We start from the raw sequence: 15,162 nt of genomic DNA on the forward strand, positions 1-15,162 counted from the left end.
ACATGTGCCCTGTCTTCCTTTTCATATGGTCACCCTACGGGTAGAAGGGTGCTATGTTTGTGGGTTCCAGGTCAAAAGCTGTTTGGCCACCATGTAAACAAAGTGCTGAACCAGATGAACCCTGGATCTGATATCCTTCAAGTATCTGATATCCTTCAAGTATTTTAAGTATCCTTCAAATACTTAAAAGGTTGTCACCCAAATCCTACTCCAAGGACAGCTCCAAAAGTGATGTGTGTGTCTCTACTGACAGTTTCCATTTGCTGATTCTCACAAGGGGGCAGCAAGGTCAAAAAGATCAGAAACTTCCATTGGCATTGGGGAAAATAAAAGGGGCACCAGAGCATGGGGTTTCGTGGTTTTGACAATGAGGCTGGTGGTTTCCGGAGCAGTTTGCTTGAGAACAAACCCTATATTTGTCCCTTGACAGTTTGATTACCCAAGAGACCGCCCTCCCCTATTGCTGTCCCCTGAAATCCAAGAGACTATTATATTTAGGTTTCCAATGTGGTGAAATTGCATGCAATACCCACCCACCCACCCCTGGTCGCAATCTTCAACTTGTTCCCCTGTGCCCAGATTCCTGCATTTTTATCATGAAGCTCACTGGCCCTTGGGAACCCAGAGGTAGTCACCAGCATTACAAACACTATTCTTTAGGGGTGCAGAGATAAGCCCTCACCTCTCAGACAACCCCCTTCTTCCCAATGAAGGTGAGAGTAAATTTGGGAACTTTCAAAATGGCAGAAAGAAGGGTTTACTTAAACGTGCTGGAAGTTGTTCATCCATACTGACTTCCCAGATGGTCAGCGAGCTTCTGTCTGTTTGTTTTATATTTCACTTTCAACGAAAGCCAAAGCTCAGATGATCCTCCAGGTGAGTAAATGCTGGACTTGTTAAAAGTATGATGACTGATGTCCCTTGGAAATGATCCTACCTGAGGAAACATCAGTACAGTGGGCAAAGAAAAATAAATAAATAGCTTCCACAATGCCACAGCTTTATTTTAAAAAAAGATCATTTTCAGGTTCTGTTACCACCCTGATTGTTGCCTGGTATCATCACATCCCTCAGGTCCTGCATACTTGCCTCTCTGTAAAGCTGTTGAACTAGAAAATATCCAATGTTCCATATCAATATATTCTGTACTCAAAAACCTTATTTCAAGTAGATAGATACAATTTTGTTGGAAGTACATTCAAAAACTATCCAAGATATGAAAAACTGATACATAAATCCCCAATTTAAACTAGTCTAGCTGAGTGTATATCTATATTTCTAACTGAAATCCTTTGATTCTTTACCTCTTTTAATTTATGTTTAATTTAACATAATTAATTTATGTTAAAGCAAAATCAATCTGTTCTGTTATTGTATGGAGAGCATTTGCTCACCATCTTCCAAAATGCATACTACGGGCATGCAGCACTTTTATCCTGAAGTGTATGTAAATTCAAAGACAGCTTCCTCTTTATATCAACCCAACCTTCTCCCTGACCCAACAACACCCACAGATACAGGTCCTATTTGTTTGTGAAAACTTCTTCAGTCAACCATTATCAAAGCAACAGAAGGGAAAAATTATACTTGGGCTTCAATATGTTTTCTTTTTAGCTGTCTTCAGAGGTATGTTTTCGCCTTTCAAATACCCAAAAATGGCCTATTCTAGGGATAAATTTGAAGAATGCCTATTTTGAAATTTCTTTTGTTCCAGGTGTCCAATCAGAGATCCAGCTGGTGGAGTCTGGAGGGGATGTCAAAAGGCCTGGAGAGTCCCTCCACCTGTCCTGCAAAGCCTCTGGGTTCACCTTCACCAGCTACTACATGGGCTGGGTGAGACAAGCTCTTGGAAAAGGCTTGGAATGGTTAACCAGCACATATTCAACCAGCATTTACATCTCCGATAAAGTGAAGGGACGATTTACCCCCTCCAGGGATAACCCAAACAGCCTGCTGTATTTACAAATGAATAGCTTGAAGCCTGAAGACACGGCTGTGTATTACTGTGCAAGATGCACAGTGAGAGAAAGTGAATTGGGAAGGAGGAAAGAGGTGAAGGAGATCAATATTTTGGTCCCACAATCCTATAGACCCAAAACCTTTGGATTTCTTCGGCGTCCTGCTTTTTCTTTCTACAAGCTGGTGTTTCTTACCACAAATCTGTTGAATACTCATCTCACATGACCTCATCAGTTGAATTTTCCATTAGCGAGTCATCCATGCCTATTCAATCGCAGCTTTTAAAGCTCAGCTAAAAACTTTTCTTTTTCCTAAAGCTTTTAAAACTTGATTTTGTTCTGACTTTTATACTACCAGTTTGGTGCATTCTCTTACCCTCCTTATTGCTTTATTATGATTTTATTAGAATGTAAGCCTATGCGGCAGGGTCTTGCTATTTATTGTTTTACTCTGTACAGCACCATGTACATTAATGGTGCTATATAAATAAATAATAATAAAATAATAATAATAATAATAATAATTCATCTCAAATTAAATTTCTATGTTCTGATACCCACCATAACATTAGATCATGTCATAGTAATCCAACAGCTAGACCTACCACAATTCCATGACAAGAGCTGATTGTGTAAGCTTTTTACAATGAGTGTTTTATAGCACAGTTGTGGCTGGCCACTCACGGAAGTTTGTTGGACATATTGCTGATGCCATCAGCCTCCTGTGTGTCTCCTGCTCCATTTTCCAGTTTTAGCAGAATAAATTTGGCCACAGGAAAACTGACTCTTCTTTCATAAGTTAGGATGTGTTGGGATTTCCTGTCATGTGCAGGCAAAGTTGTGCTATAAGAGACTCACTAGAGGGTGATGTTGTTCCAGTTGCTTTCAAACCCAAGCCATGAGTTTCAGGTTCTTTCAAGGTTGCCACGGTAATAAAGTATTTCAGGCCCAGAAGTTTACTTACAAGGAGACAGACTTTACTAGAATAGTTTCAGCACATCAGGCCTATTCTACATAAAGGTGGACTAGGCTGTGAAATGCACAGAGGTGAGCCTGCGTGTCAGCCCCAGCTAACCCCTGGTCTAGCAAAGCCCTGGGTGATAAATTCCTAGCACACATCCACAAACACCTTCATTAGGTCTTTATTCCCAATGAACCAGGGAGCAAATTGGGTGACATTCAAGGTGGGGGAAAGATGGGGTTAGTCCTAGATGGTGGTAGTCATAGTAAAATAACAAATTCAGAGGAAGGCAATATAAGTCCTTTTAAGGACACAATTCTCATGCCTTCTTGTGAGTGTCTGTCCAGGCACTTCTCTAAATGAGTGATTTACAGCATGCTCAAAACTAGCCACTTTCGGAAGTTTGCGGATCAATTAAATGGCATTGGAGATATCCAGGACGTCCCCTGCCTTTCCCCTCCTCATCCCATTTTCAGAAAGATCGAAGATTACCTGGAATAAAGCATTAATGCTGTAAAATCAGAAGTCTACAAAGCTGGCTATGAACATGCCAAGGAAGGACTTTCCTAGCTATTTGAGGGAGAAGAGGGTAAAATGCCAACCTGCCACAAAGGGAGAGAGATCTGATGCCCCTCCCTACCAGGTGCACCTCTCTAATTTCAATGAGGTTTACTCTCAAGTCAATGTGCTGGAGGGATAAAGAGGATCCTACAAGACCACCAAGGGAGAAGCTACATGTTATGTCCATTGATGGACCTTAATTTTGCAACCTTGAGTTATTTCTTGGGGGGGGGGGAATATAAATGTTATAAATAAATATTTTTCCTTATTAAGCCATTTCTATCCAAGGTCTTAGAACCATGTCTTCACATTCAAATATAAATTAATATTAAAATTAAAAGGAAATGACACAAGCAGTTTTTCTCTGCCCCGAGGCTGAGCAGGTGTATTTTCTCATGGTTAAAGGAAAATCCACCTTCCTTTTTGCACAGTTCCCATCCTATGGAGTTCCATAGCTATGGTCAGTCCTCGTTCACCATTGCCTAAAAAGTGCACTGTCTTCATGCTGCTCTTTTATCCTAAAGTGTATGCAAATCCAAAGGCAGCTTCCTTTTAAAATCAGCCCTTCGCTCTCCCTTGGCACAGCTACACCCTCAGGCACAGGCCCTGCATGTCTGTGAATACATTTCAAGTGTTTCCTCTCAAACCAACAGAAAGGAAAATGATATTTTGCCTTCAATTTGTTTTCATTTTAGCAGTCTTCACAGGTACATTGCCTCTTGTCCAGTCCTGAGAAATCACATATTCTGGGAGTCAATATGCAGCATGTCTCATGAAAATGTCTCTTGTTCCAGGTGTGCAATCAGACGTCCAGCTGGTGGAGTCTGGAGGGGATGTCAAAAGGCCCGGAGAGTCCCTCCGCCTCACCTGTCGGGCCTCCGGGTTCACCTTCAGCAGCTACTACATGAGCTGGGTGAGACAAGCATCTGGAAAAGGCTTGGAATGGGTGGCAGAGATAAGCGACAGTGGAAGCTCACAATATTATGCTGACAAGGTGAAAGGGCGCTTCACCATCTCCAGGGACAATACAAACAGCCTGCTGTATTTGCAAATGAACAATCTGAAACTTGAAGACACGGCTGTGTATTACTGTGCAAGAGACACACTGAGAGGAAGTGAATTGGCAGCCTGGCAAAAACTAATGGCATCTCTCCAAGCTGGCTCAAATGCAAAAGCTTGAATGAAAGGAAACAAACTACGAAACAAAAATGGAAAACTATTTTCTCAGCAGATAGACAGTGGGAAATCACGAGGTGAGACAGAGGCCATAGCTAGACCTAAGGTTCATCCCTGGGTCGTCCAGGGAGCAAACCTGTTCATCTAGGTGACACACAGGGGATCCAGTGCTCAGGCAGGGGTGAACCCTGGATGATCCCAGGATAAACCTTAGGTCTAGCTGTGGCTAGAGATGTGGAATTAAACTGGGCCACATTTTATTGAAAGATCTGCTAAACGGGTAAGCCTCAGTGGGCATCGTCTCTTAACTGGCGTCATGCTATTGTTTGATTCAGTCGAAACATTCACAGCCTGTAAAGCGGTGCCTGAAAGTTTGCCCTCTCTCAGGCTTTCCACTTTGGAGGTAGGGAGGCCTTCCAGTGTCACCCTCTGCCTCATGCTGCAAAACTCTGGGTGGGTGAGGAAGGTTGGCCTCAAAAGGAAGTCAAGCCTGTTTTGCCGCATGAAGTAGGTGAACAATTCCCATATCTGAGACAAATAGATTATGAGCAAGCAATTCCTAATTGGCCCCCAAAGGCATTTCCAGCAAGCTCACACTTCCTTCAGGGAGGGACGGAGGGACATATTGAAGGGGAGGAAGAGAGAGGTGAGAGCAGCTAAAAAGGTGCTGAATCCCTTCCCCTCCTTGCTGGTGCCAAGCAGAGTTGTTTCTCCCACAGGCATTTCCTGAGGACTCATGCCAGATAATTTGAACAGGAGGATTTTAAATTCAAGAATCATCCGCAGTACCTCAGAATGTCATGGTTCTTTTTTCCACTTCCCAGAATGAAGTTGGTAAGTCAATGGACAACACTAGGGTGTTGGATCATTCACAGAGTTCAGAACAATTAAGATTGCACAATTTCATGGAGGCGAAGCTATCGATGGCTACCAATCCTGGTGGTTCTATGCTACCTCTGGTATCACAGGCAGTACGCCTGTATATACAAGTTGCTGGGGCACATGGGCAGAAGGGTGCTATGCTTGTTTGCTGCTGGTCAACAGTTTGTTGGCCACTGTGTGAATAGTATGCTGGATTAGATGGAACTTTCTATGATCCAGCATAGCTCTTCTTATGTTATTAAGTTAACTAATGTAGAATCACTCAAAAATGAGAACAATGCCAACAATTTCCATGATGAAATTTAAATCTGGGAAGTCATTACAATTGTTAGTTATAAGTACATATTGACAAAAATGACAGGGATTACTATTATTTTGATGAACTGGGGGCATTTTAAGAAGTTGTTATCATCAAATCAGCCATTTGTACCAATCTACCTAGAAGTAGCAAACCTAGAAGAAAACTTACACTCCTTCATGGGTGGGTACTTAAAAATTGCTGCAGGTCAAACAGATTATTTTTATTAATGAAAAAGATGTTGTAAACAACATTTTCAAGTCAATCCAAGCATGTCTGAAGGAAGGGGGGAAACTAGACATTCTGCAGCTTTTTTGCAAACTAATAGAGCCACACCAAGACCTAGCATGGGGCTGGGACCTAGCAGTTACCCAATATGTCATCGGGGTGGGGGGCATCCCCTTCTCCTGACTGGCAAGTGGTGAGACATCTCCCAACCCTTGGAATGACCCCCAATCAACTACAGTAGCCTTTTTCTTTGCCACTATGTAATGTAATGCAGCAATTACATGACAAGAGCGGAATTGTCCATTTCCTTCTACCTCTAGTTTCAGACCTTGCTGAAGTCTGCATTTTGACAAGAATGTAAATAACCCCCCAAAATCCTTTGCCAAGGACAGCTCCAAAATTGATGTGTGTGTCTCTACTGACAGTTTCTATTCACCTGGGTCTCACAAGGGAGCAGCAAGGTCAAAAAGATCAGAAACTTCCGTTGGCATTGGGAAAATAAAAGGGGCGCCAGACCATGGTTTTTCGTGGTTTTGACAATGAGGCTGGTGGTTTCCGGAGCAGTTTGCTTGAGGACAAACCCTATATTTGTCCCTTGACAGTTTGACTACCCAAGAGACTCCCCCTCACCCATTGCTGTCCCATGAAATCCAAGAGACCATTATGTTTAGGTTTCCAATGTGGTGAAATTGCATGTAGTCCCCCCCACCCCGTCGCAATCTTCAACTTGCTGTCCAGTGCCCAGATTTCTGCATTTTTATAATGAACTTCACTGGCCCTTGTGAACCCAGAGGTAGTCACCAGCATTACAAACACTATTCTTTAGGGGTGCAGAGATAAGACCCCACCTCTCAGACAACCCCCTTCTTCCCTATGAAGGTGAGAGTAAATTTGGGAACTTTCAAAATGGCAGAAAGAAGGGTTTACTTAAATGTGTTGGAAGCTGTTCATCCATACTGACTTCCCAGATGGTCAGCGAGCTTCTGTCTGTTTGTTTTATATTTCACTTTCAACAAAAACTACAGCTCAGATAATCATCCAGGTGAGCAAATGCTGGACTTGTTAAAGGTATTATGACTGATGTCCCTTGGAAATGATCCTACCTGAGAAAACATCAGTACAGTGGGCAAAGAAAAATAAATAAATTAATGGCTTCCACCATGCCACAGCTATATTTTAAAAGAGATCATTCTCAGGTTCTGTCACCACCCATAATTGTTGCCTGGTATCATCACATCCCTCAGGTCCTGCATACTTGCCTCTCTGTAAAGCTGTTGAACTAGAAAATATCCAATGTTCCATATCAATGTATTCTGTACTCAAAAACCTTATTTCAAGTAGATAGATACAATTTTGTTGGAAGTACATTCAAAAACTATCCCAGATATGAATAACTGATACATAAATCCCTAATTTAAACTAGTCTAGATATGTGTATAGCTATATTTCTCACAGAAATCTAAAAAACAACAACCCCACAAACAGTTACTTTGATCCTTTACCTCTTTTAAACTGTTTGAGTCCAGGTTATTTGAAGGAACGCCTCCTCCCATATGTACCTGCAAGGACCTTAAGATCATCTACAGGGGCCCTTCTCCATGAGCCCCTGCCAAAGGAAGTGAGGCAGGTGGCTACTAGGAGGAGGGCTTTCTCCGCTGTGGCACCCCAGTCGTGAAATGAGCTCCCTAAGGAGGAATTCCAAATTCCCATTAGCCTAAATTCACCCCATGAGTTGAATATTAGTAGCAATTTCCAAGAATTTTTTACCTGCTGAATTGGTAACATTACGTTTTAGGTATATGCCTGGCTTGAGAAGATTTCATTTCCCCCCTCATTTGATTTTAACAAATAAAATTTTAAGTTCTTTCCATCAAGTTTATGAAGAAATATGTGTGTGTATGTCATCTTCACCTGTCGAAACTGACCACATTCAATAGGTATAGCTATTCTGAGAATGGAGAAAACTGTGCTGTACATTTCTGCCATGTAAATAAAGGTGAATGGCTAGGAATAGAGTTGCAACTCCCATCGAGCACCAGAAACATGGTTGAGTACAGAGGGATCAAACCCAGACTTTTGCGCTGAGGAAAACCTGCTTCCTGGATGACAAGAACTCCTACATTTTCTTCTTTCTCCCTCTTCCCATAAGCAACGAACATGTCTTGGAGGTCCTTTTCCCCCGTGCTGGAGCACAGAGGACTTTGTGGGCTGGTCAATAGACATAACACTGATGTGAGGGGAAGAGCTATTTTCTAGGCTGGGGGCTTTGCTAGACCTACCTGATAATCTGGTGGTGAGGAGGGCCCAACCCACACTAGAAGTAGCATGGGCTGTCGCGCCTATCCACACGTCAGACGTGACAGGCTGCAGGAAAGCCCCATTGTGTCCAACATTTTTTATTTTTAAAGGAGCTGGATGCGCACCAACGCTCATGCACTTAGGTAAGTATTTTTTTTAAAAAAAAAAAGATTCTACCTACTCCCACTCCCCCTGAGCTCCCCCCGGCTCCAATCTGTCCCCCCCCATCTCCCTGATTCTGATCTTCCCCCTGCCCCTGACTCCGATCTCTCCCCCTGCCCCCGGCTCCGCTCTTCCTGCCCCCTGATCTGATCTCTCCCCCTGTCCTGTGGAGCACGGGGCCCCTTGTGCGGCTTCTCCCATCTACGCGCGAGTAAGCGGCATAGCTGAGAAAAGCCGCAGAACGGGCTAGACCTGCAGAAATACTGGGCCCAAAGTGGTCTGGATGCATAGAGGCAAGCCTGGGTGTCAACCCAGGCTATCCCCTGGTCTAGCAAAGCCCTTGGTGATTAATTCCTAGCACACATCCACAAACACCTTCATTAGGTCTTTATTCCCAATGAACCTGGGATCAAATTGGGTGACATTCAAGGTGGGGGAAAGATGGGGTTACTCCTAGATGGTGGTAGTCATAGTTAAATAACAAATTTAGAAGAAGGCAATATAAGTCATTTTAAGGACACAATTCTCATGACTTCTTGTGAGTGTCTGTCCATGCACTTCTCTAAATGAGTGATTTATAGCATGCTCAAAAGTAGCCACTTACAGATGTTTGCAGATCAATTAAATGGCATTGCAGATAGCCAGGCCATCCCCTGCCTTTTCCCTCCTTACCCATTTTCAGAAATATCAAAGATTACCTGGAATAAAGCATTAATGCTGTGAAATCAGAAATTTGCAAAGCTGGCTTTGAACTTGCCAAGGAAGGATTTTCCCAGCTATTGGAGGGAGAAGAGGGTAAAATGCCAACCTGCCACAAAGGGAGAGAGATCTGATCCCCCTCCCTACCAGGTGCACCACTCTGATTTCAATGATGCTTACTCTCAAGTCAGTGTGCTGCAGGGACATAGAGGGTCGTACAAGACCACCAAGGGTCAAGCTACATGTTATGTCCATTGATGGACCTTAGTTTTGCAACCTTGAGTTACTTCTTGGGGTGGGATATAAATGTAATAAATAAATATTTTTTCCTTATTAAGCCATTTCTATTCAAGGTCTTAGAACCATGTCTTCACATTCAAATGTATATATATATTAAAATTAAAAGGAAATTACAAAAGCAGTTTTCCCTCACCCCATGGCTGAGCAGGTGTATTTTCTCATGTTTAAAGGAAAATCCACCTTTGTTGTTGCACAGTTTCCATCCTTTTGTGTCCCATGGCTGTAGTCAGTCCTCATTCAGCATTGCCTAAAAAGTGCACTGTCTGCACGCTGCTCTTTTATCCTAAACTGCATGCAAATTCAGAGGCAGCTTCCTCTTTAAATCAGCCCTTCTCTCTCCCTGACACAGCTACACCCTCAGGCACAGGCCCTGTATGTCTGTGAATACATTTCAAGTGTTTCCTCTCAAACCAACAGAAAGAAAAATGATATTTTGGTTTCAATTTGCTTTCTTTTTAGCAGCCTTCAAAGGTACATTGCCACTTACATTACATTGAGAAATCTCATACTCTGGGAGTTATATGCAACATGTCTCTTGAAAATGGTTTTTTTTCCAGGTGTACAATCAGAAGTCCAGCTGGTGGAGTCTGGAGGGGATGTCAAAAGGCCCGGAGAGTCCCTCCGCCTTACCTGTCAGGCCTCCGGGTTCACCTTCAGCAGCTATGGCATGAATTGGGTGAGACAAGCATCTGGAAAAGGCTTGGAATGGGTGGCATACAGACATTCATCTTACATTCACTACTCAGATAAAGTTAAGGGACGATTCACATCCTCGAGGGATGAATCAAACAGCCTGTTTTATTTGCAAATGAACAATCTGAAACCTGAAGACACGGCAATGTATTACTGTGCAAGAGACACAGTGAGGGGAAGTGAATCAGAAGCCTGGCAAAAACTCCCATTGCTAATGGCATCTCTCCAAGCTGACTCAAATGCAAGAGCTTGAACTAAAGGAAATAAATAATGAAACGAAAATGAAGAATAACTTTGTGGGCAGATGGACGGTGGGAAATCACGAGGCGAGAAAGAGATGTGGAATTAAACTGGGCCACATTTTATTGACAGATCTGCTAAGGGGTAAGCCTCAGTGGGCATCATCTCTAACCTGGCATCATGCTGTTGTTTGATTCAGTTGAGACATTTTCCACCTGTAAAGTGGTGCCTGAAAGTTTGCCCTCTCTCAGGCTTTTCCCTTTGAGGGGAGGTAGGGAGGCTTTCCAGTGTCACCCCCTGCCTCATGCCGCAAAACTCCTAGTTCAGAGCCTCAGGCATTACCCATCACCACAACGGTGACTCTGATGCTCAGCAACCCTAATCACTCTCAACATGCAAGCACATACCTGCCTGCAGGCCAAATGTGACCGAAATAGTTAAACAGTGAACCAGATCAACCTAATTATTACTCTGAGCCTGTCTTGCAGTGTGAGGTAGGCAAAAAAATCCCATATCTGAGAAAAATAGATTATGAGCAAGAAAATCCTAATTGGCCCCCAAAAGATTTCTAGCAAGCCCACACTTCCTTCAGGGAGGGAGGGAGACACATATTGAAGGGGAGGAAGGGAGAGGTGAGAGCAGCTGAATAGGTGTCAAATCCCCTCCCCTCCCCGCTGGTGCCACGCAGAGTTGTTTCTCCCGGGGGCATTACCTGAGGACTTATGTCAGATAATTTGAACAATAGGATTTTCAAATGAAGAATCATCCACAATACTTCAGAACATGATGGTTCTTTTTTTACACTTCCCCAAAATCAAGTAGGCAAGTCAAAGGACACCACTAGGGTGATAGATCCATTCACAGAGTTCAGAACAATTAAGATTGGACAATTTCATGGAGGAGAAGCTATCAATGGCTACTAATCCTGGTGGTTCTATGCTACCTCTGGTATCACAGGCAGTAAGCCTGTATACATAAATTGCTGGAGCACATTGGTAGAGGTGTGCTATGCTTGTGGGCTGCTGGTCAACAGTTCCTTGGCCACTGTGTGAATAGTATGCTGGATTAGATGGAACTTTCTATGATCCAGCATAGCTCTTCTTGTGTTATTAAGTTAACTAATGTAGAATCACTCAAAAATTAGAACAATGCCAACAATTTCCATGATGAAATTTAAATCTAGGAAGTCATTACAATTTTTAGTTATAAGTACATATTGACAAATATGTCAGGGATTTTTTTGATGAACTGGGGGCATTTTAAGAAGTTGTTATCATCAAATCAGCCATTTGTACCAATCTATCTAGAAAGGCAAACGTAGAAGAAAACTGATACTCCTTCATGGGTGGGTTCTTAAAAATTGTTGCAGGTCAAACGGGTTATTTTTATTAATGAAAAAGAAATGAAAATGTAATGAAAACATAATGAAATTTATTAATGAAAATGTAAACAATGTTTTCAAGTTAATCCAAGCATTGGGGGTGGGGGGAAACTAAACTCTCTGCAGTTTTTTTTACAAACTAATGGAGCCACACCATGAGCTAGCATGGGGCTGGGACCTAGCAGTTACCCAATTTGTCATCGAGGTGGGGGACATCCCCTTCTCCTGAATAGCAAGTGGTGAGACACTTTCCAACCCTTGGAATGACCCCCAATCAACTACAGTAGCCTTTTTCTTTGCCACTGTGTAATGTAATGCAGCAATTACATTACAAGAGCGTAATTGTCAATTTCCTTCTATCTCTAGTTTCAGACCTTGCTGAAGTCTACATTTTGATGTGAATGTAAATAATAGGGTTGTGATCCACTTCTCTTCAGTACAGAGAAGCAATAGCAAAGCGGAGAACTTCACCTCCATTATAGGTGGAGGAGAAGCAAGTTGGGGGGCTAGCAAAGCATAGCGAAGCAGCCACAAGCGAATTGATCCTCTTTTCACAAAGCGCTCTGCCCACCATTTTGGATATTTTTCCGCATAGGATTGCATTGCAGAAAAGATTAGCACTTAACTTTTTTGTTTTGAAACCCACATCCCTGAAACTTGCTGTGCTTAGAGAGTGGTGGTTGGGGGTCATTTTGTGGAGATGTTCAGATCTATTTGTCCTGTAGTTTGCTTCCTATTAATTTGTTTAGAATGGCTTAAAGCGGAAGTGGGTAAGTTTTTTTTCAGCGATGAGAGGCAGATTCAACTCCCAAACGTGATCACCTGATGAAGCATCCTCCAATCCCAATGTTGGAGGGGGGGCGGAATAAGCAAAACGGGATACTTAGTAACTTGGGATACTCTGTAACTTTTCTTTCTTTGTCTGAACGGACTTTTTCCAGTGTTTTTGAAGCAGTAGTCCCACCAAACACACAAACACAGCCTTAAATCATATACTAAGTAAATAAATAACAGGTAGGAAACACAGCACTGCTACCCACCCTAACCTTGGTGAACAACTGAATAGATGTGGTGCAAGGGGATGATGTCCATAGGGCATGTGGACGTGCCCAGTGCACACTCCTGTCCTTGGAGGGTCATCAGAATCCTCCAAAGGTTAGCCAGTGAAGCTAATATGCCTCGCATGAGTTGAAGTGTGCGGTAGCTTCTGAAAAACTGGTACCTAGAAAGGACCAGTCAAATTGGCACAGTTCCCCCTCTCCCTGGGCATGTCCACTTTCCTCTTACTGGTAAAAGACAGACATAGCCCTTTTTTTAAAAAAAAATACTTCTTGTTATTGTGATTCAGCAACACTGCTGCAGTGCTTTTAATTCCAACCCTGATTGTTTGTTTATTTATTTATTTATTTATTAAATTTATATACCACCCCGTAACCAAAGCTCTCCCAGCTTTCCCTCTTCAGTGAAGTCAGGCAGGCTTTCATTGTGGTTCAACATTATTATTATTATTATTATTATTATTATTATTATTATTATCATAATTGTTGTTGTTGTTGTTTACTAATGGCTGTGTGATCACAGTGCAGTCAATCGACTCTGAAGCAAGAAAGACAAAGCTTTACTCTTATCCTCCTAGCCCCCTATTAGTTATGGGATGCAGAAGAAAAGGCATCTCTCTGTGCTGTTCCCACCTCACAGGGCTGGTTTGCATTACTGGCTTTGATGGCCTGGAAAGTGGAAAAATTCCTTGGCTCACTTACTTGTGCCCCCAGAAATGTCTGCTGCATGCCCGCCTTCCCACCTCTGCCTGGGTGCTGTTGTTGTGGGGTATTGGGATCTGCTGCCTGGGACTTACTTCCCCATATATCTATGGCACTGTGTGTGTGTGTATGTGTAGCACCTCTCTGCCTGCCTATCTGCCCTCCTGGTGCCTGGGAGATGTAGATGGGCTGTGTGGGTCAACCCCACAAGCCGCTTGCATGCTTGCTCCCAGTGCTTCAGGCCAAGGCATAGCCACTGCCAGCTGCTGCCTCTCCTCTTCTGTGCCGGCCTCACAGGGATGGTTGTGTGTGTTTTGCTTTGACTCAGGGCATTAGTCCTTCCTGCGCTCACTCTGTTTAGCCTTCGTGAAGTTCCAAGTAAATTTTTGAAGTTTGGAAGAAGATTCATAAGGTTTATCTTTAAATACTCCCAAATTCATGGCATGTTGGGATTTCCTTTGAAATGGCCATGAATGGGGAAAGGCCATTTAGCTGTCTGCAGCTTTAAAAATCCCTGAGATATTTGGATTTCTGAAAATGGGGTGGGTTTTTTTCAAATTTTCCCCCAAAATCACTGGAGCCTCGGATTAACTTCCAACTCAGCATGAAGGTGGATACATGGATAAGCTCTCGTGGTGCCAATTTTGAGGTTTCTGACATGAAAAGTGGCGGAGTTCTAGAAAGGGGTATGAATGGGGGTTAGGGTGTGGTGCTTAAAAGGGAAAAAAAATACCAAAAATCAGGGAATGCTCAGATTTGTTTGAAACTTGCCATGAATGTGGATCTATATGGCATTTGTGAGGGTGCCCACTTCCAAGTTTGTATCTGTACAGATGTCAGAGAAAATACCATTTCTGAAAATGGGGTGGGGGATTTTCAAAAATACCCAGAAAATCAGTGGAGGCTCTGATGGACTTCCAACTGAGCAAAGAGGTGGATACATGGATAAGCTCTCATGGTGCTGATGTTGAGGTTTCTAACATGAAAACTGAAAGAGTTCTAGTATGGGACTTGAATTGGGTGAATTAAAAGTGAAAAAAATCGGCAAAACTCAGGGGATGATGGGATTTGCTTGAAGCTTGCCATGAATGTGGATCTAGATGGCATCTGTGAGGGTGCCCCCTTCCAAGTTAGTATCTGTACAGATGTCAGAGTAAATCCCATTTCTGAAAATGGGGGGTAGGAGTTTCAAAAATTCCCAAAAAATCAATGGAGATTCGGATTTCCTTCCAACTGGGCATGAATGTGGATACATGGATAAGCTCTCATGGTGCCTATTTTGAGGTTTCTAACATTAACAGAAAAAAGTTATAGGCATTTGGTTTTCAATGCAAGTCTATGGGGGAAAACGGAGCTGCGATTCAGATCTGGAGCTCTGCAGCAAAGAGCAGCGGACCACTTGTGGATTGTTGCAGAGTGGACCCATTCCGGATTTGGGGCACAGATCCGAAATGGTGTACAGCTCTAGTTTCCATTTGCCTGATTCTCACAAGGGGGCAGCAAGGCCAAAAAGATCAGAAACTTCCATTGACATTGGGGAAAATAAAAGGGGCAGCAGAGCATGG

At 42.9% G+C, this 15,162-nt stretch overlaps 2 gene segments (V, D, J or C); both read left to right on the forward strand.

Moving 5' to 3' along the window:
• Positions 1 to 864: 864 nt before the first annotated feature.
• LOC134405950 (immunoglobulin heavy variable 3-21-like) lies at positions 865 to 2,184 on the forward strand. The segment is given in 3 exon segments: positions 865 to 876; positions 1,515 to 1,626; positions 1,715 to 2,184. Coding segments are annotated over 3 exon segments (594 nt in total).
• Positions 2,185 to 4,080: 1,896 nt separating this feature from the next.
• Positions 4,081 to 4,660, forward strand: LOC134405951 (immunoglobulin heavy variable 3-23-like). The segment is given in 2 exon segments: positions 4,081 to 4,187; positions 4,275 to 4,660. Coding segments are annotated over 2 exon segments (483 nt in total).
• Positions 4,661 to 15,162: the final 10,502 nt, after the last annotated feature.

This window comes from Elgaria multicarinata, chromosome 11, assembly GCF_023053635.1.
Source record: "Elgaria multicarinata webbii isolate HBS135686 ecotype San Diego chromosome 11, rElgMul1.1.pri, whole genome shotgun sequence".
Taxonomy (NCBI): Eukaryota; Metazoa; Chordata; class Lepidosauria; order Squamata; family Anguidae; genus Elgaria; species Elgaria multicarinata.